Genomic DNA, 26641 nt, shown 5'->3' with positions numbered 1-26641 from the left:
TTCCTCTGCTTCCTTTGCTTTCGTCCTGGATCATTACGTTCTTAGCTTTTTGTGTCATGCCAGCTTTTGCTCTTTCCCCCTCGCTACAGTACACCACGCCACCCATTTCTACTTCCCCCTCTTGCTCTCTCATTACCCCTCCTCTTCCCACTCATATTTCCTTTTGTGATGCAGAAGTTGACCAAAAAACAGGTGCACGAAGTCACCAAACTGAAATAATATTAATTTCTGTCTCCCTGAAGTTGTCTGGAAATATTTGCCTTTACGAAACACCATTTATCAAACTGTATGTGTCAGTACAGGGCTTGAAACAAGTTTCTTACCGATCCAGGCCGTGGGACGGGGACGGGGCCGGTGTAGCGTCCCCATCTTTGGGATGCCTCCCTGTACTCTTTGTAGGATCCTTCAAACACTTTCTTCACTTCACTGATTGGGTACTGGCACACTGCCGAGACATCCACGTCACCCCTGAAACATGGCGACAATTAGTAATGTGTGGCAGTAAAAACTGAGAGACGGATTGCCTGTCATCATGTTGTGGAAATGTGACTTTGACTTTGTTAAATTTGGAATATGATCTTAAAGTTTACAAAAGGCAAACAGTCAAGGAGCTTTTAAACAATTCAGTCATAATCACAGTTCAGTATTGGTAAATAATAACTCTACAGCTCAAACTGTCCTTCACTAAAATGATTATGTGTGTTGATACATCTCCACTCTTTCTGTGGCGAAGCAAAGTGATGCACAAATTGATGTACATGTAATACACTGCCTTGATAGGCCACACTGAAATCAATCAGTTGGTGCTGCGACTCAGGAAATGCATTTCATTCAATGGTAAGGTCGGGGGTGTTGTGGGATCTTCCAACCAAATTTAAACCCCAAGAAGGGCTGAAATTAGGCATTGATGCATGACCCAGACACATTAATTCATACTTGTACTTCTCATCTTACAAATATATTTGATTTCCATGCTCAGTCAGTGGAATGAAAACATTATTTAGCTCTCCAACCGAGTCACTGACATATCGATATAAGACATATAGTCATAAATAAACTACACTTTTCATCCGAAAAAATTAAAAACTCCTGACTGGTTCCACAGCAGGATGACATGATATCATGAAGGAGCAAAGCTTGGGTGCAGCACCACCACCCCCCTCTTGCCCCAGCAGCTCACGCTTCATGACTGATCAGATGAGAGTAATGAGCGTGGAGAATCAACAGATTCAGATGAAGAGTAGCGGCCCATTAGTTCACTAACTAAGGTTTAATATGTAGATTTTGATGTACATGTACAAATGTACGCTAATGTTCTGTTCCAACCAACACCTTTATCAACATTTTGTTGGGTCATCTCCAGTAATTCTGTGACCAGAGTGAAGGTTTGGTTCTCATCAACCACAATTGTTGACCTTTTTGACCTTTATGATCAATGAGGACCTAACATTCAAACTCAACTATGAGTTTTCATTAGAGCCTAATGTGAAGGCTCTATGAAGACTTTGAAAAATGTACTACTGAAGAAATAACCTCCACTGAAGTTGGTTGCTGGTTGCCATTTTAAAATTGGGGCTCTCACAAAGTTAGCCTGCACTTTTGCGAGGGATACTGGGATGACATTTGTTCTTAATATTCATAAATGACAAATCCATTTGGGAAACGAACCTCCTCCTTCCAAAGTCACTGAATCGCTAGAGACGACCCAACTGGGTCTAAATGCTGTTATTTGTTCTGACAATCATGAAGATACACAGCTCCAAATGCATCTTTAAAAAGAGTGTGTACTGCTGCAGTAAACTGGGAAGAAAAGCTTGTGTCCATTAACTGAGTGCTCTTCCAGTCTGGAACAGCATTGTTAATGGCAGCAGTGCCACGGCTTTTATAAGGTGAACGTCAACACCAAAGGACAGCACTGATGTCTTAGCAAGTTAAAAAGCTACCCTATTCACCGAGATTATGCCTTGAACTCCGAGTCATCATTTACATAATGTCCAATTATCTTAATGTTATCTCTATCAAAGCCAGGGGGCTTTAAGGAATCCCCGGCGAGTCACACAGAGAAAAAGGATTAAGCCTTTCTTTTTCCAGCAGCAGAAGGAACTCTGAATGAAGAAACAAAGCTTGAAGTTCAAAGCTGGTTCACTTTGCGATATGGTATCTCACTGAAGAACACAAAAGACTCACATCAAAGGGCATTACCCTCAGATGGAGAGAGGCTCCAACTTTCCTCCCAAAGAAAACCTCCTGCCCTCACTCCTCTGTCTTTGTTGATAAGTAACTCATTAACACATTACAGTTGGGCTATGTAGTGGTCCAACACATGCCGGCCTTCATGCCACTAATAAAACAACATCAAAACTAAGTTACTATTGTCGACATCCTTTTAAATACCCACTTGTAGTTTAATTATCACATTTAAAATAAGTTTTCTCTGTAGTTATTAAAAAAGAAAAAAAATAAGTTTATTGCATCATACATTCAGTTTATCAAGCTAGAAAGAGTCAAAAACACGAACAGTCTATTTTGTTGATCAGTCTCACAAATGTTCAAGAGATGTTATTTACCGAAGGCCTTTAAGTGACCAATGGTGTGATGAATTTCTGCTGCCAAGAAGAAATGAATGGACATGACACCCAAGTCTGAAGTTACAACAACTAATGAGTAATATTAAAGATTAAATTCAACCAAATAATTGGTCTAGACTGGTGAGACTGGCTTAAAGGGAGATGCTGTAGGTGAAAACATTTTTCAATCAATTGTCGATTATAAGATTTGGGGCTATTTTGCTTCCATAACAGGACCCAACATATACATTTAGGTGTTTAGTTCAGATGTCTGTTGTGTCTGGAAATGTTTGCAAATTGGCACATATTTATTTAGATCGAAGCATTTGTTTATTTAAATATAAAATATCAGAAAACATAAAGATCTTAATGAAAGTAATTAGCTACGGAAGTTTCAGAGATCTAATAGTTACATTTTTTTTACCGTATTCACAATTTTGTATCTAAGAGTGTATAGAATTTTACACCACATGTCTTTTAAAGCTGTTTGTCTCTGTCTTGTCGGTGAGGTTTTTCTTGCACTCTGAGAAAGATATCTTCACTTCAGCAGCACAATCAATGTTATTCCTATCTATATTCTTAACATTCAAAGCCTGGTTTATTGAACATTTTACTCAAAACATGTCGACAGTTCATTTTTTTCAGGGTTCGAGTCCGACCTGCGGCCCTTTGCTGCGTGTCGGCCTCTCTCTCTCATCCCGTTTCCTGTCATCTCTGAGCTGTCCTATCAATAAAGCCATAAAAAAGCCCCCCCAAAATACTTGACTATGTCAACAAAATGAAAACAGGAATTTTAAACCTGGCTTCAATCCAAGGTTTAGATTAATATTCTAAGGTTTATTTAGGTAATGCCTCATTTTCATATGTAAAAAAATCGTTATCTCAATGTAAGTAATCAGCAAGGGACTTTCTTGGAACACATCTTGAAACGCTGTTTTCTCAAAATGAGTTTATTTCTCAGACTCTGCCAGAAATCTTCAGACTACACCAAACTTTCCACTTTTATTCCCATCTATATTCTGAAGGTTTCCACAGAGGAGTTTGTTCATGTATCATTCATGGCCTGATTTATAGAACATTTTATTCTGAAAAACATGGCAACTGTTTTTTTCCTGGCTGTTGACAGAAGGCCTGTTTTCTCATTGATTTGAATAGATATCCAAAATACCCTCTGAGAAAAAGTCTGATTCTAAGATGTCAACAAAATGAAACAAGAATTTTGACATGGCTTTATTTAAGATTTCTGTTCTGTTCTGTAAATGTAACCACGTTATTCTAACATAAAATTCAAGAAAATTCGTGATGCAATACCCTGGGGTCACCTGTAGTGTCTCAAACCCGAGCCAGCATGGGTCAATATAGCACCAACGCAATATTGGGTTAAGTTTACTCAGCATAAATTCACAGAGTGTCAATTATATTTTTACATTACTTTTCACTTCTGTTGGGCTGTTTTCTACCCATGGATACTGGGTAGAATTACTACCATAACACTACCACATGCTGGGTCGATTTTTAACCCAATATTTTTTAGAAAATAAATCTTTGTACAAAGCTCAGTACTCAGATGAACATGTGTCCTTTGCTTTGAAGCAGGGGACCAAATTGAATCAATCTGACTCTGTTCAGCTAATGGTTTCGCTATCATCTTGAACAAGTTAGAGTCCGTGTGACATTAAATCACCCATCAAACATATTCGAGCACACTTGAGTTGTATCCACTTAAAAATAACTCTCATCACTGTCAGTTTTATTGAACGCATAATTATACCGTAAATACCTAATCACATGAAGTGCATAATTAGAGCCATCATATCAGCGTGACTGGCTGACCCATGATTTAATAAAAATCAGTATCTGACATGTTGCCAAAGTGATGTAGTGTCCTGCCCTGACAGCACATGGCACATGTCATTATTAACTCTAATTTATCCGAGGATGGAGTGAAACCGAGCCGTGTCAGAAGTCTCCTTTACACATGTTCACAGTGACTCACCACTGGGCGTGGAAGATGCCGTAGAAGGTGGTTCCCCGCCAGTCCTGGCCCGGCAGCGTGAAGACGGCCCTCAGGTTGTTGAAGGAGACGTGGCGCTCGGGTAGGGAGCACTCCAGCCGGGCTTTCTGGAAGGTGGTCCACTTCTTCTGCAGGGTCCTGGTGCCACCCAGATCCCCCTGAGAGAGGACACATCAGGGTCTTATCAATGGCTGATATGGGTTGATTATATATCAATTCTTTTGATGTTTAAAGGGTAACGCCACCAATTTTACACATTAAAGTGTGTTTACAGGTCATGCGGAGTACAAGTGCACATGTGATACAGTGCATAAAGCCTTTTGTGGCTCCAGAGGAAGCTGCATGTAATCTGATAAACTTCCTTCAGTGAATGAGTTTCATCATTTTGAAAACCGATACAGCATCGCAGTCCTATAACACTGTTAGACTCATTATGGACAGTTTATTCCATGCATTCAAAACCCGGTGCATACATTAACCTGTAAACACACTGAGATGTGTCTGGCTGAACTGCTGTCACCTTGAAAAAACCTATTCAGTAGCATTTAGACCCTGATACGTTCAAGGGCACAGCTGAAACGCCAAATTATAACAGTATTCAAACATAAAATAAACATTGCATTATATAGATTGATGAAGAGCCCCTTTATAGAGCATTCTGTGGGCTCAAAAGAGACGCATCATTTCATTCTTATTATCCTTCGTGATTGCAGGTGCTGTAAAAAAAGGAATTAAAAAAATGCAAATGCTCATATTACAGCAGCGAGATGCACGCGTTGTTCCTCGGCTGCAATAGTAGTATCAGCAGAACGCACTAAATTATTCACTGCTCCACTACACATCATGTGTGAGCATCTGTTTCTAATTTCATTCAAAGAGCTTTATTGTTCATCACGGTGCAGACATTAAAGGGCACTTCCCATAAAACAGCGCATAATATATTGTACACCTAATTACACACATCTCCTCAGACTGTTAACAATCTGTCTCTGTTTTGTAGTTTGAGATGTAGCTCCGGTTGCATTTGAAACATTACACAAAACCTCCGTTGTGTTAAGGTCACTGAAATCGCACGTAAAAGAGGAACTGTAGTGTAAAGTCTCATTTAGCGCCTCTCCTCACAACCAGAAGCACCTCTGACGTCTGGCCATAATCACTGTGGTATATCAAACCTAATCAGTTACCCTAATGAGGTCATTAATTAGGCAAATGAACGCATTAATTACCAAATAAGTCTATGTCAGTGTGATTGTCTTCACATAATACATTGTTAGTAAACTGGTGTTGAGCTGGATTCATTTGCTGGTGTTGTTGTGGTCACATTACAGCACAGCACAGGACAGGAGGAGCTTTTTCTTTCTGCTTTATTGTGCTAAAAATTGAAACCATTTATTTTAAAGCATTGCTGCTTAGTTTTCACACAATGTTTTTCTGTATGTGGACAGAACAGTGCAGTTTAGTTTACATTTGTCTCACAATTGGACGAATGCTTACAGTACGGACGCTCAGTTTTGACAAAATGTTAACTGTCATGTGTCCTCAGGTCAAGATACCAGGCTGGAGATTCACAGACAAAGAAATGAGAAATTCTGCCTAAGTTGAAGTGAACAGCAGTACTTCCTGTGTCCCAGTTTTGGCAGCTTCCCTCCCTCGCATGAAAATCCACCTTAAAGCAGAGCCAGCATCGTTGGAACCGACTGTTATCTATGCCATAGCTAACTCAGTGCGATTTATCAGCTTTATAGATATATTTATTTACTCTACATACGTTTTATAGCTGTAAAACAGCTCTACTGGTTGCCTCCTTATACTGGCATCTCCTGTTGAAGTCTGTGAGCCCAAAACTGTTAGCAACTGCTGTCTCACATTATTAAATGCTCAGAAACAGCTGCCAAAACAGCTGGAGAAAACAGAACACAGATGATTTCAAGCCGAGCTCGCATGAAACTATGATTCTGGAGTTGTAACTTATTTTGGGGCTTACAAATCAGTCCCTGTGCACTCTTTTTCTTTTTCCTTTCAGTTTTGAATAAACTTCCACACATTCATCACACAAACAGGTTCCTAATTGAATCTGCTCTGACGACCAACTGAAGCTATTACCTTGCAGACGCGGGCCACCCTGGCCACGGTGAGCTCGGTGTCACAGTCCAGCTCCAACGCTCGCTCACTGAAGAAGAAGTAGATCTTGTCGTCGTCCCCGTCTTTACTGCCGCTGCTCTCCCTCACCAGGGCCGAGCCCACAAAGTCCGGCTCTGCACACACACATTCACAAGCAGAAGAGTGGTATCAGAATCTGTATTTACACACGACAGTAAAGACATACATCACAACCCAACAAAAAGACAGCCTCAGCCTGCAGGTGCGTTTTGGACACACACACACACATATAGACACACAAGCTTGACACCTCCATCTCATTCCCTCTCGCCCCTTCTCACCTCTCTATTTTCTATCATCACTCTGTCTTTCGCCTCATCTCTCCTCCAGTCATTTCTCGCTCTCTGTCTCTCGAGTCTTCACTATTAGCGGCTCATTTTGTATTTCTCACTTCCTCCCGTCCTTCCTGTCTTTCTCAGAATCCCTCTACATTCAGTCCTCATTAGGTTTTGCATGATATTTTTTTTTTTTTTTTTGGCAGATATCTACGTTTCTTGACTCATGCTGCTGGAGGCTTTAAATTCAACCATTTTTATGCAAATAAAATACAACGTCTCCCCTGATGTACTGTTCTTTTCAGTGTAAAAACCTACCGGAGCAGCATTTTAAGCCTTCACGGTACACAAGAACTCTATACTGAAACACAGTCCAATTAATTGTTTTGAGGTTGGTCGGAAGCTGCTTAAATTAAGGTGAGGCTGGCCTCATTGGTCTAGTTTTTAATAAAAGCTCTGTATCAGCATGAATAATAAACGGACACATCGGTCCAAGCCTAAGCCTCATCTGTATGTTCCTCCTTCCTCCCCCTACATTCCCCATTCCCCTCACCTCTCCCCCTATCTTTTCATCGCCTATCCTAATGTCTCTTCTTTCATCGCCCATTTTCTTGCTGTGACTTCATCCTCTTCTCTCCCCTTCATTTCTCTCCAAGTGACTCACTCCCCTCTCCCCCGAAAGATAACGATCCTTCGCTGTAGCCGAGTCCCGCGCTTCATTTCCTGCAACTCATTTCTCTTTCTCTTGTTCTTTCGCATGTTTCTGGCTCTTTCTTTATGAAAGTCTGTTAAAAAGAAGCCTGCGTTATCACCCTCTGATGTGATTTATTTTATTTGAATACATTTAATTTGCCGGTCTCGCAGTGTCTTGGAAAGAAATCTGGAATCCGAACCGATGTAGAATAATACATCAGATTCATTTTGTACAAGTATGGATGAAATGGTATTTGTCCATAATTTTAACTTTTCTTCTCAGTATTATTTAAAGATAGAGGTTTACAACTGGCAGCCTGTTTAATACTTCCCAAGCACCCTGTGGTTTGCATGAACTTCTAGTCATTGTGATAGCTGGTAGGTATCTTTGTACTGTTTGTAGCCTTTTTGTATTGCCTTTACAAAGCAACACACAGAGTAAAAGTGTAAGAAATACACCAAAAAGCATGTTTATCTGCTTGAATGTAAGCTAAAAATGTTAGCATGAGTAGCAACTAGCTAAATACTACTTACTACTCGTAACTAGCAAGCTAGTCGTAAGCTACAAGTCCAAACACTATAGCGACTAGGCTACAAGCAGTGTAGCTAGGAAGGAGCTAGCTAAAGCTACTCGCTAGCTAAAGCTCCTATGTTTTAGGCCTACATATCTTTTTTCTATTTGTTATTGTGCCTTTTCTCACCCTGCGATGTTATATGTAAACTATTATAGCCTATAACCTCTAGACTTTTATTTACTTATTTTAGTACCTACTTTTTTCTTCTGTTCCGTTTCTTTTCGTCGTCACTCAATTTCATCGTACACTTTGCAATTAGGGTCATTCAGATTCACTGTCCTTAAAGCCTTTTCTGCCACTCATTTCCACATGATGCGAAACATTGTTAATTTGTGGAATTTTTCGCACAAAACTTGGTCAAATACAAACACGAGTGTTGATGAAAATTATGGGAAAAAAAAAATCTATCCCTTCCTTCCCCTTCTCTTTCCTTCCTGCCTCTTTAAGCTTGCACTTTTCCTCCTCTTTGCCTTTCTTGCGCCTCTTTTTCACTTACCATTGAGCCAGGCGGGCAAGTATTCGCTCTTCATGCTGTAGTGCTGCATGCCCAGGTTTCTCAGAATGACTGGCTCCGTACCCAGAAAGTTGTTGAGCGTTGCCGAGTACAGCTCCTTATCTGCACCAACAAAAATGCAAGCTTTAGTTGAATTCTGTTTTTCTGCCACAATTGCCTGGGCTCACAATGAGGAGAAAGGTCAGCGGTTCAGCGGGGAGACACAAAACAGAATGAGAGAATGGGTGCCTGTAGGCCCGCCGAAGCTGCTCATACTCAAGTGAATGCAGCGTGCAAACTTTGAATTGGTCTTCTGGACTCTCGGTGCAATCGCATGGCTACAAAACAGATGGGAAATGCAGCGGGAGCGGTCGGTGGAGATTTGATGGACATTTTATGCTTAGGTTGGAGCTGTAAAAACATGGTGCTGCTCACTTTAATATTCAAACCACTGAGATGGAAGAACAGCAGCTGACTGTGTGTTTGTTGTTAATATGAATGTTAATGGATAATCGTGGATTTTCTGTTTAAAATGATCCTTAAATGAACATTACATTGGTTTGCACACACTGTATTTTAAAACTTGTATTTTTGTACATTACAAATACAGCTATATACAGTATGTACTCACACTATCACACACACTTACTCACCCACTATCAGGCCAGTATGCCCCTTGGCAGGGTCATATGGGCATTTACCCTTCCCATCTTCCAGTGCCATAGTGTCGAGGGTGAAAAAGTCCGCGTTCTGCAAGCACACACACAAAATGAGAAACACAGTGGGTTCGTGGTCAGTGTGTATTATGACCTACATGACACAGCTGCAAGCTCTGTCTGTCCATTACAAGAACCATGGCTTCGCCCCTCACCATGCTGTCCTATCGCATCAGCATCACATATACGCACACACACTAGAATTCACACATTCAGCTAACACAGTGAGATACGTTTTTTTTTTTCCATTGCATTTATTTTTACTTTGTCGTAGCTCGAGGTCAGACGGACAATCTCAAGTCGACACCTGTCAGAGCTGGCTCACAATAACTACTGAAAGAAAGCACACACGAACACACACGCATGCTTACCACTAAAGTGCATTTGGGCTGGAAGGCGTACGTGCCGCAGGTGTAGAGGTGCGTGTGGTTGTAGCTCTGCAGGAAACGGATGTAGTTGAAGCACTCGGTCTGTGAAGGAGAGCGGAGGAATTGTTAGAGGTTCAATCGGTGCTGAAGCCTTTTTCAACATGAGCACTTTCAGCGTGTGCTCACACATCCTCTGGGATTTAGTTGTACTCTAATGTTCAGTATAACAGTTTAATTCACCTGAAATACCTCCAGAACCTTGACGGATAAGATGATCATATTTTTTCAAAGGTGCACTATGAGGTTTTGGGGAAGAAATTTTAATCAGAAGAGAAAGATCTTCATCCAAGGATTTCTTTTGCCGAAGGACAACACACACTGTTTTACTTTTTTTATATGTGGCAGACCCTGCCACCTTTCTAGCTTCAGACAGTGTTCTGGGTTTGAATTCCTTCTTCAAAACTACATAACGTTTAAAATACATGTAAATAAGTCGGCTAGTCAGCAAGAGAAAAGCCCTTTAAAGGTGCCAGTTTTCTTGTACTTACAGATGAAGACACTGAACATAGGCAGCCTACAAGAACTACACTGTACTCTGAATTGTGTGTGATGTCAGTCAAATTGTGTCCTATTGAGAACAACACTTAATAGATGATGTAGCAATGCAACTACATTATCTGATTAACCTTTAAACCGAACGAAAAAAGCGACAGATTGTTTCCATTCCAAGAATATGTGTGTAATTAACAGTATAATATATGCAGCGTTTTATGACAAGTGGCCTTTAATGTCTGCTCTGTGATGAACAATAAAGCTCTTTGAATGGAATTGGAAACAGATGCTCACACATGATGCTAGTGGAATGAATAATTCAGCGCATCCAGTTGATGTTGCCGTTGCTGGAGCAAAACAATATCTGTATCTTTCTGCTGTGATACAGGCAAAATGAGTTCTGTAAAAATTCATTTTTACAGCTCCTGCAATCAGTGAGGATAATCAGGATGAGATCTGTCTGGCAGACGGTCTCTTACAAGCCCCAACTACAACGTTACATAAAAGGACTAATCATTAAATGTAATGACAGGCAGTGTAAACACCATATGGGTATTGTTGGATAGTAAGCCAATGCCTGTTATATATAAATAACTATATGTGTTCTGCTCAACTATCCTGATCACAGGCCTTCACGCTGTATTTACAGAACAGCAGAGAAAAACACATCAGTTTTCAGAAGGTGAATCTTGACTACGCATTAAGTTTTTATAACTCCTTGAAAACACCAGAGTGTTTTTAAAGCTCCTGTTACCCTAATTTACCAACATGTTTTTTCTTCGCCATCAACTCCACTACTGAACTCCAGTGAACTTCTCGCCTTAAACCACACTAAAAGTTAGTGTTGAGCAATGACAGAAGTTTTAGCTTCATTTCCAACAGCTGTGTGTTTCTATAAAATATTAAACGAGACTGCTTGCAAGTGTACGTGATGCTCTTACTGAGACTGAAGTGTGAATCTGGGGCCAGTCTGTGTTTATAAACTTGCCAAAACTGAAGGGAACAAACTGGATGTTCATAAACACTGGCGATCAATGAGATCAGAACATATGGAACGTCATTATGAGATTTGCTAATTGTTTCTTTTATCTGATTGAAGAATGCCTCTCCGGCTGTGCTACATCATTAACAGATTTTCTTGCTGAGATTTAGATGAGAACCTTGATAGCGCTCTCTCTGTTGTCTCTCTGTTAAATGAGCAACTGCCAGCAGTCGTCAGCCTAGCATAAAGACTGGAGACGGAGGGCTAGGCACAGCTAGCCTGTCACAAAGTGTTACAGGGGCTCTGCCCTGGACTACTTCTTGGCTGGGGGTAGTGACTATCTGGACTCTTGGTTGTGATGTTCCAGGAAGTCATTGTCCCAAGCCACGACTTGTTCTTACACTCTGTTGGACAGAGCCAGGCTAGGTGTGACCTCCTGTTTACAGTCTGTACAATAAGCACAATACTAAAAGACAGACATGAGAGTGGTATTAACCCTCTAATCCTCTACTATCCAGTGCTGCAGCTCTGTATTCCCCCTCTGTTTTAGCTCCTGTCTCTTTAAGGCCCCCCTTCCCGAATGCCTACAGTAGTCTCCTCTGATTGGTCTGCTCAAACACCCTGACCCAGCACCACTAACAACAACAGAGCAACTGTGCTGTAAGTCAATTCCTACATGAAAACCTAGCTGCTAGGCATACATTATGCAAATGCGTGACTTTGTGAGGTAGTGTGATGTCACAAAGACACAGAATTAAAGGCGAGGCTACTGATGACAGGAAATTCTCTTGGTGCGGACTTTGACCTATTAACTTTGACATAGCCAGATCTTTTACATGCAAAAAGTATATTTATAAAACACCTCTAGGAGAGGGGAAAAAAAGGAAAACCATATTAGGTTTCATTTAAAAAAAAAAAAAGCCAATTTCACCAAATGTACTTGTATTCCCCGAATTAAAACGTTAACATTTTATGTTGCTTACTGAATGATAATTAACTGTTCATTAGCAAAACCACTTTGCATCCTTCCGAAGCCTAACAGAAGAAAAAGACGTTTCTAAACAATGACATGGAGCCACACTTGTGTTGATACAAGGTAATTACATATTAGCAACAGTGTTTGTATTTCTTTTTCTTTTTTTTAATCTTTGACTTTAATGCATTGTAATTAGTAGCCTATTATCAAACCGATAAAGCCTCAGCTTGTGTCTTATGAGTTTCTATCTGGAGCAGGAGCTCGAGACAACACACTTCCTGAATCGACCCACCTTAAAAGTTGCTGATCCTCACCCTGTCTGGGAGATGCACTGTGAGCTAATGTAATGACTGGAAGGTTTCCAGTTTGAAACCCCGCACCGACTTGACAAAATGTAATTGAGCAAAGTGAAGTGATTAATGCTGCTCTCATAAACTACTGTCTTAAAAAAATACTGCCACGCTGCTATTGAGCCCGGCAGGTAACTCCAACAACTCTGACACTGTGTCAGCTAGAATCCGTGTTACCTGGTTGTTCTTCCCCTTGGCAACACACTCCCTCTTCTTATCCTGCGGAGCCGGCCAGTCAATCTGCAGAAAAGAAAACAGATTTAATGTGGGCAACACGTCGTCTCCGAGAATGATGTTGTCTCCCTTTGGCCCATAAGTAATACATCCTACTAGAATGTATCAATACACCATTTTCATTTCTTGGCGTAGACCATAAAAATATCCACACTGTGAATAAATGAGTACATGTCCCCAACTCATTTCTTTCTAATAGGGTGCACATCATGGCAGAAAAAAAATCACGCTTTCCTTGTTACCAGTTTGTTGAACTCAGCGTGTAGACTCTGCACTTATGACCACTAGCTGCTGTAACTATGGCAACAACCACAGAATGACAAAATGTACATTATACGAGCACATTTTGGTGCTGAAAAACGAAAGTTTCCTATGACTGAACTACAAAAATTACATACTGAGCAAAGGTGTGTCGTCTTTTTTATCCATCAAATAGGTACAAAGTGGTTTCGAGAACACTGTACAAAGTGATAATAGTTCAGCATGAGCTAAAGACACAGTTAAGTTAAAACAGCCCATAGATTGAGCTGCTCAGGGGGTGCAGGGACGAAGCACCACCGCAGAGAGCCGGCTTCACTCCCTGGCAGTGCTGACTTGGCCCCATCAAATGCACTGTTAGTGGTAGGTAGGACGTTGTGAGGTCCTTACTGCAGCAAAATTCCTTAATGATTATACCATTGTTTAAAGGATCAAAGACCGACTGTCAGGAAAGTGCACCATAATGCAATTGTACTACACCACTGACAAGCTTTTGTCCTCCAAAAGGCGCGATTCTGCTGCAACACGTAGGGGCGAGCGACTGAAAAAGAAACGTACACATTCTCCCACATTTTATCTCCTCGCTTCCTTTAACTGATGACCCTCGCTGTTTAGTATTATTTACAGTAGCTGCTTTTTTTAAATGACTGCATGACACATGGCTGAACTCTGCTGCGTAGACAGAGGTCTGAAATATGAACTGTGTTTACTGAGAGGTTTCCGCACGATTAGATGTAATTACACTGGCCATTACAGGCAGAGAGCTAGTGTAAATTCAGTATTAAACTCAGATTTACTTGACTGGAGTTAAACCAACAGCAATCAAACAATAGGTTATAGTCCAAAACTGCACTCAGACACACTGCACAAACTAGACTCACAATACGGACTTTTTTATCTTAATATAGTCAAGTGCACGTCAAGTCTTCTTTTTTTTTTCTAAGTTAGAATTTTCGGAAAAGAATATTTCTTATCTAATATCATATTATTTCACTGGCAAGGTACAGGAAAATGTTTCACCTCGCTCCTCCAAACACTTCACAGAGTGGCCACATTTAATTCCTTCCATGGCTGCTGCAGCGCTGATGGAGTTATAATGGATACGATTTTATAACTGAATGGCTGTGAAATATCACCTGTAAGATTTGTACTTGGTTTTTAAAGAAAGACAAGATAAAATGAAGCAACACCATTAGTTTATTGTTACTACTAATTGGGTCCGAAGGGAATCTCATTAGTAATAGTTAGAGTAAATCAAAGAAATTCAATCCTCATTTGCTCCTAACTGATCAGGTACGTAACAATTCATAAATGGTAAATTACAAGTTAATTAAACAATTTAATAGTTATTTCACTGAATGAAACGCTTTGGGAAATGGGAATTACATTATTTTAAACCTGGGCCTTGTATCTACCTCTTTTGGTGTGTAAATAATCCATACTTCAAGTAGATCGCCTCAGCCGGCAGCTGCGATACGGCTGCAATGCATTGAAAGTAATCCTTTGGGGGCAACTCTAGCATCAATGTTACATCCACTCAGTGTGCTTGTTTTTGCCACTGACAGGCATAAGGGCTGTTATTTTAAGCGTCTTACAGAATTATTTACAGAAATAATTCCTACAGAGATAGGCCGTTTTGTTACACAATTAGATCCTTTTTGTAACCAGAAAAACAAATCTCATTCAAGGCGAAGTCTCACTCTGCAATCTCTCGAGTGAGCGGCAAAAACAAGCACGAAATTTTTTACAGGTGGAGTTGCCCCAAAAGGATTACATTGCAACCGGTGCAGCCGTGTTGTGGCTGCCAGCCGCCAAGCTTTTTGGTAATATGAATCATTTACAAACCAAAACATGTAAATATAAGGCCCAGGTTTAAAAAACTGGAATTACATTATTAACTTAGTTTAACTATAAATTTACCATTTATAAGTGTCACCATCTGGTATTGTACAAAAAATATCCGGCAGTGGTAAGTTGACAGGTCATAGAAGCTCTCTGCGTTAATGACTAATGGCCTACAAAGACACATCTGCCAAAATAAAAGTCCTCCATCGCATTAACTCATGGCACTAATAATAAGCAGCAGCAGCTCTCAGACACACATTTCCACTCTCTTCACATTAGAGTCTTTAAACATACTGTAGAGTCTTAATGTGGCAAATGTTTGAAGGTAAGTTTGGTTAATAAGTACCTCACATAGTCAGCGGAAAGGTCTCAACCTTTAAAAATGAAGTGGGAACATTAATTTTGGGAAGGAGCTCAGTGCTATTAGCCAGCCACTTTCTTTTTATTATTCTGAAAAGCACATGCTAATGTCTGATGTTTTAACTTGAACATGCAAATAATGCAGTCCACATTAGCTTTGGCCATTAGCTAATGAATAAAAAAAGACCCCTGGCTCTCCAGTAACTCAAAGTGCTGGCTGAAAGTCTGAGAGTAAGAGTACACTGATGGTTCTGAAAACACATTTGTAGAGTGAGGATGCTTAAATACGCGTCATTTCAACAACATTTGCCACATTTTTAAAATGCTGGAGCAAGGTGAGACGGTGCATTACTGTTGCAAATTTAGCCAAAACTGTATCAGTTTAGTTTTATGGAGAGAGAATAACTAAATAATGTAGAAGGAAGCACTTCAGAGACGAATGGGAGCTGCGTGTCATAGAAAAAGCCAAAATCCTGAGAAGAATATCCCCAGAAACTATTCCGGGATAAAGACAGACAGATATGGAAGTAATGAAGAGAGACAGCGAGTGGAGGAAAAAAAAAGAAGGAGCAGCTAAAGGAAGGAAAGGGGAGGAGGGGTGAGAGAGTGATGGGCAGATGGCGACAGAGGGGACGGACCATTCCCTCGCCCTCGTGCAGTCATTTCTCTGTGTTGGCTCCTTCCCTCTACATTGCACACCGGGGGCTGACAACAGGTGGTCTTATCATTACTGTAAGACTCATAACCCTCACTCAAACAGCTTGTGCCTGTGTTGCGCGTGACGGCGTGTGTGTGTATGTGTGTGCGCGCATCTAATAACTGCTCATTACGGCGGTAAATCAGATAACAATCCCCAAACCGCCGCGGGCTGCTCGCTACACATTCATTGGACTGCTGTAATTGTATTGATTGCAATATGGACCAATTATTGAGGGAGCAAAGCAAAACCAGATTGAGCCTCTGAGGCTTTCCGCGTCTCTGTTTGTGCAAGTGTGTGTCAGGTCAAGTCAAGGGTATTTATAGGGTCCTTTTAACACAGGTTTGCCCCAGAGTGTGAGGCGGAAAAACAAGACACCCAAATTAAAACAAGGACAGTAAAAACATGATCTAATAAGTGCATCATAAATTCTGAGATACGTGGCCAAAGACTGTGTGTGAGAGTTTCCCGAAGACTCCCACATACTCACAGTGTTTTGTGCTGATAGAAGTGAAATGCTGAAGCCAACAGCCCCACATATTATGATCTTAATATCTGGCAGCTGACTCACACTGTAACCATTGGAGGCTTTTAGCAACAGCAAATAACCTCCGAATAAAGTAATACCTTTGAAAAATGAGAGAAAACATTTGAACTGAGTCCAGAATATATAAAAACTGATGACGTAAAAATGCCTTTCCTAAATTAAATTATAAGAAGATTCTTTATGGCAAAGTCATTCAGAAGTGTTATCATCTTGTTATATCTCTAGCAACTTTAAGTGATGTTCATGGCGTATTTAAATGTGATACACAATCATACATCAATTAATAATATTTAGTAAAACAATTCAAATTGAGTGGGAATAGAAACAAAGCTTTAGACTTTTCCCTTCTTCCTGGTTAAAAAGCAGAAATGTTTTTTAGTTTTGTGTGGAGAGTTAGCAACTTAAAACACTGATGGCTAAATACAACAGCCACCAGACTCCATGCAGCCCTACACGGTTTACTATGGTTGGAAAAAAAGAAAAATGTCATAACGCTTTGGTTTGTGGTTTAACCCGCTCCAAAAACACTCTATTAAACCCAAAAACTGCTCTTGGGTCAAAGCAAAAGCAAGGTTGTTTTCTGGAGGTCTCTTAGCTGACAGCAGCAATTAATACATTTTATTATGCTTCTGACCCTTCAAGGAGGACAATTTAATATATTTAGAGAAGGTATTAAATTGCTTGAAGGTTCAAACATTATTAGCTTCTACAACAGCCAAAGATTTAATAACAGAAGTACGGGCCAGACCAATAAAATACTAAACAACTTGTATGACTCAGTCGACTTTATTATGGCATTATTTGGTTCTTTGATTATCCGCCAGCATTTCTCTCTCTCTCTCTCTCTCTCTCTCTCTCTCTCTCTCTCTCTCTCTCTCTCTCTGTGTGTGTGTGTGTGTGTCTTCTCAAATGTCCTTGAGTCCGAAATGAGCAAAAAAGAATAAAATAAGTCCGTCTGAAAGTTAATAGGCAGCGAGGAAGAGTTGCAGAGGCAGAGATTCTTCTTTCAGTTTTCTCTCCTTTCCTGCTTATCCAAGCGGAACCTCTGTAATATTTAAGCGTTTCTCTAATAATTATATCACAGTTAATATCATAATTGAATGCTGTGTGTTTAAATTAAAGCATTTGAAATGTGTGTTTATCTCTGCAGTGCTCAGTGCGCAATCGGTCCGTGTGGAGGAGATGGAGCTCTTTGTTCTTGAACTGTCCATCATGAAGCTCTGTGATATTAAATCTCATGTGTTATCATTTAATTTCTTACATTTTTACCAAAGCCTTTCAGAATGTGTGGGTGTTTCCACCGACTGTTCGTCAGTCAGTGTTGTGAATATAATTATTTTTCTTGAAAACCTTCCTTCGCAATATTGAACTTCATTTTAATCCCCTTAAGTCCGCCTTTGAAGAGTGTGTGAGTTTGTGTGTGTCTTCGTGCGTGTTGACGTGTGCGTTACCTGTGGCCGTAGCTGTTTGCTGATGTCGTTGGGGTCCAGGGCGAACAGCGCCTCCCGCGCGCCTACGTACAAAACCCTCTCGTGGTCGGACAGCGTCAGCATGCTGTAGTTGAAGACTCCCTGGACGCTGAACCTCGCCATGCTGTCCAGCACATCTGGAGAAACACACACAGCTGCATCGTTACATCACCGACAATAAAAAAACTGCAAAAATAGTTCATCTTTCCTGTCAGCTGATCTGCTGACAGATGACTTAATAAAACCCGCGAAGAACATTTCACACCTTCCTTGTTGAATTGTTGATGTCTCAGCTTTTTCACACCACCGAGCCTCGCCCACTCCGCCAGCTATAGCTTGATGTCATGCGTTCTGCCGGTGCTGTGCATGCGGCATCTCACCCTCACCTTTGCTTTTCACGAGGAGCTGTGTGTGTGTTGTCTCACGCAACTTTCAGATGCCACCACACGGAGTCACATTCTCTGAGAGCTCTGCCACATTTTAACCCTGCAGCCAGATAACCCGCTTTGAACCCTCAGCTAATGTGCTCGTCAAGGTTTCTGCAATCCATTACCTGGTTCCTACCTGCTTTTAATCCTCAAAAAATTCATAATAAGAAAAGGCTGTGTAGTGTGAAAGATGTTGCTCAGAGATACAAACCCAACATAAAATTGCCACAGTTCTTGAGATCCCCTCAACTCTTTACAGCATTTTAGCGTCTTTTAGCTCTTGTTTTGGTTTTATGGCTCGCAATTTTTCCGTTTTTAAATTCATGGTTTCGCTTGCAAAAATGGCTGTTAGCTTGTTAGTGTCTCCCAATCCAGCAGCTATTCAACCATCCGCCCTCTCATTCCATTTAAGTGGATACAAGATTCAATTTGAAACCATTTACACCTCCGCTATGTCCTCGACTACTTGAGGAAAGTACCACACAATAACCCTCAATTTATACACACTGAGAAACAACAGTCCAACACTTCAAGTGAACAAAGATGGGGAAAATAACAAAAACGTGAAGGCAACTGAAGTAATGAAAAGAAAAATAACCCAGCTCTAAGAGTTAGAACTCATCAGGTCCTAATAAGTTTGCAGAAACCAACCGCAGTATCAAGCTTCAAGATCAGCAGGATTCCTGCAGGATGAAACTCAGCTTCACAAGCTCTGTATTTACTCTAAGTCTTCAGGGCGAGTCTGATAAGTTCCAGATCTGCATGTCAGAAGAGAGATAAGGTGGTCGTCTATTTAGAAAAGCTGTGCAAACAAACAAGAAGCAGTGATTCCTTTTTGCTCTCCCAGCCCTCGTTCTGATGAAGAGTGCAGCACCCATTACAGCCAGCAGCTATGAATCCAACAGCGGAGTGAAAGCAGCGTTGAGAGCTTTTAAAGTAGTGGTGGTAGTGATGAATACAGATGATACCACCCTAGGACTGATAGAAATGGGTGCCCGTCTGCACAATCTGCAGAATCACAATCTTTTCATCTATAAAAGAAACTAACCTCCAACAGCTTCAATCAGCCGCCGCTTTAATGCAAGTTTTAAAAGTGAGTTTGTTATCGAGCCAGATGCCAGGAGGTTTGTATTCATACACATGTTCAATACAAATACCATTAGGAAGGGTAATTTTCAAATTGAGAAAAGCGGCTAATCTTGTTTTGGAAAACAACCTAAATTGTGTTTTGCCTTTTAGACTAAAGATTGTTAAAAGCCTGATACACTCAGCAGAGCAGCATTAAGAGCCGCAGCTTAATCTAGGCTAGACAGAGAGGGCACCTATATACACACAACAATGCAGGGATTTAGAGTTGGACCGAGAGGCATTATCGCGAATGAAAAATGAGACGCGAGTGACAACGTGGGCCGAATGCAGAGCTTAAACTTGCTTATAATGGGAGTAAATCTGCAGGTGTGATTAGATTGTTCATTATCCGGGCTGAACATCCATGCGAATCGCATTTTAATACACGTCCTAAACAAGGCCTTTTCCTCTGATTAGGCTATCACTCAGAGTATTAATGGCATATTAGCCTCCTTGTAAAGGCAGTCGTTGATCAAATAGCTGAATCGATGCGTTTCGTCCAGGGACTGTCTCATTTGTTTAAGGACTGCACATATTTTTGGATCGCTTCTCATTTTGCTGCTCGTGGACCGACACAAACAATCTGACAAGGATTATGAGAAAAATCACAAAATGTTCCCTCCACGCTCCCATCTGGTGGGTTTGCTGCAAAACCAGAGCCCACTTTTTTCATCAAAATTTTAAAAAGATGCACCCACTGTTTTTTACTGTTCGCCCGCTCTCTCTCTCTCTCTCTCTCTCCTTCACACACACACACACTGCTCAAATCCCCTGACTAGCATACAGACAAACTAGTGGTGCAGAGAAGATGAGAAAGCAAGACAGAGACAGGAGGAATGAGAGAAAGGATGGTGTTTAGTTTTCATTATCCACACTCTTGTTGCTTGTAGTGTCACCTTGTTCTCCCTCTCCTCCTCGCTCACCCACTTTATCTGGGCTGATAGAACGTCTGCAGAAGACGCGAGGCGTCGACAGCCCGCGCCACACGTAAGGCGATCGCATAAATTAAATAGGAATATTCCCTTTTTTGTTTTCCACAGCATGAATATTTCCACTCCTTTCACCGTTTTTCCCGACTGAAAATAGCAGCTGAAATCCAGGGAGGGAACAGCAGGAACTAGTGTGATTTATGGTGTGACTAACTGCTCATGTGACGCTGTGGCCTAGTTGGGACTAAATAGACTTATATACATGGAGCAGGATGTACTGGATGAATGTGTGTGGGAGTGAAACGAAAGACAGGAGGGTTAGAAAAGTGAGGGCTTGTTACTTAAAGCTTGATGCAGTCACTGTTTAAGTGATAGGACGCCCTTGGTGTCACTGAACTGTTTTTAAGGTCATGTTTTGCTCTTGACAGACACGAGGTGATCCTTTTCTATACCTGCTGCACATGTAGCGACGCTTTTCACCTTCACAGACAGTTAAGTTCCTGTCGACTGAGGGAAATCACATCAAAAGCACCAAAGGTGGAGAGAGAAAACAAGAATATAAGCTTGACTTTTAACACGAATGAAAAGTCCTGAAAGTGCTGAGAATAATTGAAGGTAAGGTGGCATCACAGACACCTTCATCTGCTGATAAAGACAGTGTGGTGTGGTCTTAAGCTCAGCATGGGCTAGTGAAAGGACCCTCCACAGTTTTAGATGTTATTTTATCCCATCTGATTTTTTAAAATCAGCCTTTTATTCATATTATTCATACAATTTACAAGCAAGGTCGCATACAAATCAGCTTTTATCTCACGCGTATCATTCAGTAAGAGACTCCTAACAGCACAACTTCATATTTGCGACCAACGACAACACTTACTGCCACGTGACACCAAAATGTGCCCATCTGACGCCGTGAGAGCAAAAGCTGATCATCTACTAACTCACTAAATGTGAAACCATAAGCTCAGGTGTTTTGTTACTTCAAATACATGATTATTTCTTTTCATACCTGCTGCAGACCAAGTGATTTCATTTCTAAAGAAAAAAATATTATTGCTTTCAACCGAGTGCAAAACACTAATGAAGTGGCAAATTTAGACGAACGGGGGTGCCAGAATCAAGGTAAACAAGGACCATTAGCATAATTATTCTGCATCCCGTGACATTTTTGAAAGGCTCCCCAAAGTTGTTATATTTCATTTATGTTTCTATTTTTCTCTTCTCACAATCTTTTATTCTACGGTGTGTACAAAAGTAGGCTTTTACGAACATTAAGCGAGCCGAGCCTTAAACTGCACCACCAGCCCCATTGTGAGTAGACTGTAAGAACAGCTGGTTTTGTCACCACAACACAGCTGGAGATGTCCCGACTTCATGTCAAAAATATCAGTCTTTTTGTCGCCACACGCAGCTGGAGATGTCCCGACTTCCCGCCCCAAATATACTGTCTTTATTGCCACGAACACAGCTACAAACTTTCCCTGAGGCCTTGTTAAAAATATAGTGGTGTTGAACTTACAAATGATGAATATGGTACAGGTGCGACTGGTTTTTAGTCCACCAGCAGTCGCATGAAGCAAATATATCTTGTTAGCCCTGAATATATGTTTTGTTTTATTTTTTTGAAGAGAACAACCTGGCAGTAGTAGGAAAAGCTGATATAATTCACAAGTATTTATTCATCTACTTCACATTTTCCTATATTCATGCATAAGGATACCCACTGTTGTTGTTGTTTGTTGACTCTAGATTAGTGCTAAAAAAGCATTTCGACCATCAAAGCAAACCCTCGACTTGTTGCGGCCGACACGCTCCAATGTGTGTGTGGATGTGTGTCAAACTGTAAACATGCGGCCGACGTTATAGAAAACACGGCCAGTCAAAAGTCACGGTTAAAAAAAAGCCTGAGAGGTGACATGCTGTCAGAGGCAGAGCACAGCAAGATGCAAGGAGAGGAATAGAAGAGGGGAGGGAATGAGTAACCAAAGGAAGGAAGGAGGGTAAGTACTGAAGTCAGCTTATTATCTGAAGAGCAGCGGTGTATAAACATCGGAGGGTATGTACGGATGAGGGAGCCTGATGAGAGTGACTGAAGGGAGGGAGAGAGAGAGAGAGGGGGAGAGAGAGAGAGAGAGGGGGAGAGCGAGAGAGAGAGGGAGAGAGAGAGAGTTGGCATCCTCAGGGGAGAACTGAGCACATCTGCTGTGTTCCACACAGCCAGGCAAAAAAGCTCCAGAGCTGACACACTTCTACAGAGTTACACAAACACACACACACACACACACACACACACACACACACACACACACACACACAAGCTCGCACTAGTGTTGAGGTACGTGGTGGCTGAACACGCAAATCAGTGCACGTCTGTATATTCTCGGTGTGTTTATGTGTTCAAAGTTTATGTGTAAAAGACACACTGCATCAGCACAAACAAACAGACACACACAGACACACACACACACACACACACACACTTGCACTCGCACTGGCAGAGTCCTGAATGTTTCTCCAGGGTACCTGCTCAGTGACTTGAACGTCTCTCCACCAACAGAGGGAAAGTTTTGCTCCGAGTGGCTTGTTTGAAGTGATCAGCGGCTCTGTCATTAAGAGGCGATACGGGCAGACGCACTTACCATCTGCAACCACACTGTGGCAGCCCTGAGGCTACCTGCTGTGTGATGGCTGTATGCACAAACACACACACCACACACGCACACCTGTGGTTCAATGTGTGTGTGTTTTATTATGCGAGTTCAAATTTATGCAAACAGCATCTGAAAGTTTAGGACTTTTTTTGATGCTTTTATAGCTGGGGAGAAAAAAGAGGGAATCTGCTGTTCTGATAACGATTGAGCTGAAACAACAACAACAACAACAACATGTTAAGATCCACAAATTCCAAAGCACGAGGAAACTACCTTTGTGCTGTGTATATGTCAATGCCACTGTTTGCTTACTGTATTTAAGACATTTGAAAAGTGTTTGGAGCTTTCAGGTGGATTTGTTTGGATTGCTCTGAGAGTTTTCCTTCACTTTAAGGACCTGTTGAGTGTGTGTGTAAAAGGCGGTTTGAGTTAAATTACAAGGCCTTTGATGCTTGGAGACAACAGTTTGCAGAGAACAGAAGAAAAGGGGGAATATAAATAAAAGAGTGCAAATTAAAAATGGAGGGCAGGGATGAGGGGAGGCATAATGAGTCCAACAGATGACGGCAGAAATACAAACATGAGGGCAAAAATAGAACGGCAGGGTACAGAGGGAGAGTACAAAAGATAAACAACTCAGAGGGCCTGACCGAGGTCAGTACCAGTGGAAACAGAGGTGATCAGAGATCACTGCACTACAAGACCTCTTCATTGGCTCTGTGTGTTTGTCGTTAGATGGGTGTTAGACTGTGATAGGAGGGGTAATAAAAATAGACAAAGACAGTATGACAGCCTTTTAGATCTGCGTGTGTGGGTGGATTATACAATACATGACATTTAAAGACAGAGATGATGGGGAGAAGAAAACTTTAAGAAAACAAAAACAGGTTTACAGCCATTTTTTATGTATAATTTTGGAGTGAATACTGGGAATGCATCATAATAAGTGACAGTAAACTGATTAATGTGCATCAGTTTGAATACGTGATTGTGCCGGAGCTGCACATTTGCTCATTTTAGCTCATTAGCTAGACTTATGGCTACTTGACAAATCCCTCTGACCATTTCACAAAGCACATCATATGTTTTAAAACTCTTTCCAGGCAAGTTCTCTGTGATGGTTTCCAGAGAATGAGAATTCATTGGAAGAGAATTCACTTCTGCAAATATTTGTAGAAGTGAAATGTGTTCAAGAAGATATCACAGAGAACCTGTAACTGCTTCGAAGGAATCTGCAAATATTTTCAGAAGTGAAACATTCCTGAGAAAACATCACAGAGAACCTATAACTTCATGATTATTCAGTTTTTAGGTACTCAGTACAGACTAGTAGCAGGTGGAGAATAACAAAATCTGCTTACCAGCACCTCTAAAGCTCGCTGATTAACATGTAATATCTACTCTGTTTAATCTGCACAAAAACTACAGTGTAAAAACAACATGTTTTGGGACAGCTAAGCTAACAGGCTGCAGACAGTAGCTTCATATTTAGTGCACAAACTCAAGAGCGGTCAATCTTCTCATCTAACTCTCAACTGATGAAAATAAATAATCTTATATTGCTTTAACCCTTAAAGACCTCGACAGCTGCCACTGGCTAAAATAGCTATTCTACATGTTTAATAACTTTTGAACCACTTATGCTTTCCTTCTGCTTTAACTCTCATGTAAAGCAGAGTTTATCAGCTTTTCAGTGGCGATCAGGGTCTCCGTAGTGAACGTGATTATGCAGATATTCAACAGCACTGATTTGTATTATTATAGTAAAAGGCTGTAACTTGCTTAGGAAAGGTCAGACGTAGACACAAATTCACAAGGAAGTCTAAAACATCTTTTAAATTAATAGTAATTATGAAAAAATAAACTTCCTGAGGTCTTGTCTGAGCTCACAGTATCAAAAAACACTTTTAAAGGGCACAAATTAATCCATTCTCAGACAAAGCAAATATAAAATATGGACTTTAAATGAGCTGGACTGAAACTTAATGTTCTCCTGAATCAAATGATGTATGGCACTTGATGGTGACTGCTAGAATAGGGCAGGAAAAACAAAATAAATATGGGAGAGTCCAAATATTGTTCCAGATTTTTGAGGGTAAAGAAAAAACTTTAAATTAGTGTCAGAATTAATTTCATTCACCTCCTTTGTATGTATAATCTTCGTCAAGTGGTGGTTATGGCTGTTGGATAAATGTAGAGCAGTAAAAAAAGTACAACGTCTCCCTCTGAGATGGATGGTGTTGAGGTAAAAGGTAGCATGAAATGGAGTCATTGTGAAAAGGACTATTTGAAACAACTTCCTATTTGGCTCATGACAGGAAGCTGCAACATCTGAGACTTGAGAGCTGCTATAGCTACCGCCTGAAACTACCAATTTCACATTAGCCGTCTCGCATTGATTTTTTAGTTTATACTTGTTGTACGTCTTGTGCATTTGGTGTTTCGCAGGCTGACTGTTTGAGTGTCGGGTGGCGGCGTGTCCTTGAGTGCACCACCAGGGAGAGTTTTCACTCGGTCCCTGAGCACATTACAACTGCAGTAGCCTGCAGCGATAATCCAGCTTCAGACAAAACATTATTGAGAGGATGATTCAGTGGCACAAACTATAATACAAGCACAGCGTTAATGAAAAGCATAATGTGAATTTGTTTCGTTTCTCACAATAAAAGGTGGCAGCTCGGCAGCCGACGCTCGCGTGTTGAATGTGTTTTGCTTCTTGGAATTCAACACAAAGGACAAAACAAAATGTTTAGTTTGATGGATTAGTCATTATCAGCTAGTTTCAAGGCAGAACGAGATATTTTCATAGAGTACTGAAATGAAGTGAAACGAGGAGGATGTGATTCTTTGGAAAGTGGTAAACAGTAATGTGGAAATATGCACCAACACCATTATGCCACTTTATTGTTAAGCCTTTTGTTATTACTGAAAAGCTGTTTGCTTCATGGTGACATTAAGTAGCGCGACTCCATGGAAACTGTCCCTATGTGCCTTTGTCTGTGCTTCATGTACGCGTGTGCACGCCTCATTGTAGGGCATGTCAGGGTCATGTCACTGCTGTAACGTCCAGCCCAGCCCAGCCCATCAGCTCGAAGCCAGACCAAACAGAACTCCCATGCGCGGTGGAGAAGAAGGGGGGGGGGGGGGGGAGCGCCTGTTGCTTTCACGGCCGGCTGGAAAGGTCTCGATCCGGGGCCCTCGCCTCTGTAATCTGCCTCCATCAGCCTTCCAGCGGAGCTCCACGCAGCCTCCCTCTCCCTGTCTGCTATAAATACATCCAGCCTCTGCTTATAGCTTCTAACCGCCGAGCCACTCACACACCAAACTATGATTAAAGGCCTATTTTGGGGAGAGCTTTGAAGCAGCGACAA

At 41.1% G+C, this 26641-nt stretch overlaps 1 protein-coding gene across 1 annotated transcript in view; it reads right to left on the bottom strand.

The window, feature by feature from the left end:
• Positions 1-26641, bottom strand: part of sema4c (sema domain, immunoglobulin domain (Ig), transmembrane domain (TM) and short cytoplasmic domain, (semaphorin) 4C) — a 96916-nt gene that overhangs the window by 12756 nt on the left and 57519 nt on the right. The window contains exons 4-11 of the mRNA XM_084360630.1: positions 18114-18268; positions 12899-12961; positions 9865-9963; positions 9431-9527; positions 8781-8900; positions 6685-6836; positions 4564-4739; positions 324-468 (exon numbers count right to left, since the gene is read on the bottom strand). Coding sequence (XP_084216756.1) covers positions 324-468; positions 4564-4739; positions 6685-6836; positions 8781-8900; positions 9431-9527; positions 9865-9963; positions 12899-12961; positions 18114-18268 — 1007 coding nt within the window. The remainder of the gene's footprint in view (positions 1-323; positions 469-4563; positions 4740-6684; positions 6837-8780; positions 8901-9430; positions 9528-9864; positions 9964-12898; positions 12962-18113; positions 18269-26641) is intronic.

The sequence above is a fragment of the Pagrus pagrus genome, assembly GCF_965226575.1.
Source record: "Pagrus pagrus genome assembly, chromosome: 8".
NCBI lineage: Eukaryota > Metazoa > Chordata > Actinopteri > Spariformes > Sparidae > Pagrus > Pagrus pagrus.
Note: the sequence above shows the minus strand (reverse complement) of the source record. Positions and strands in the feature narration are given on the sequence as shown.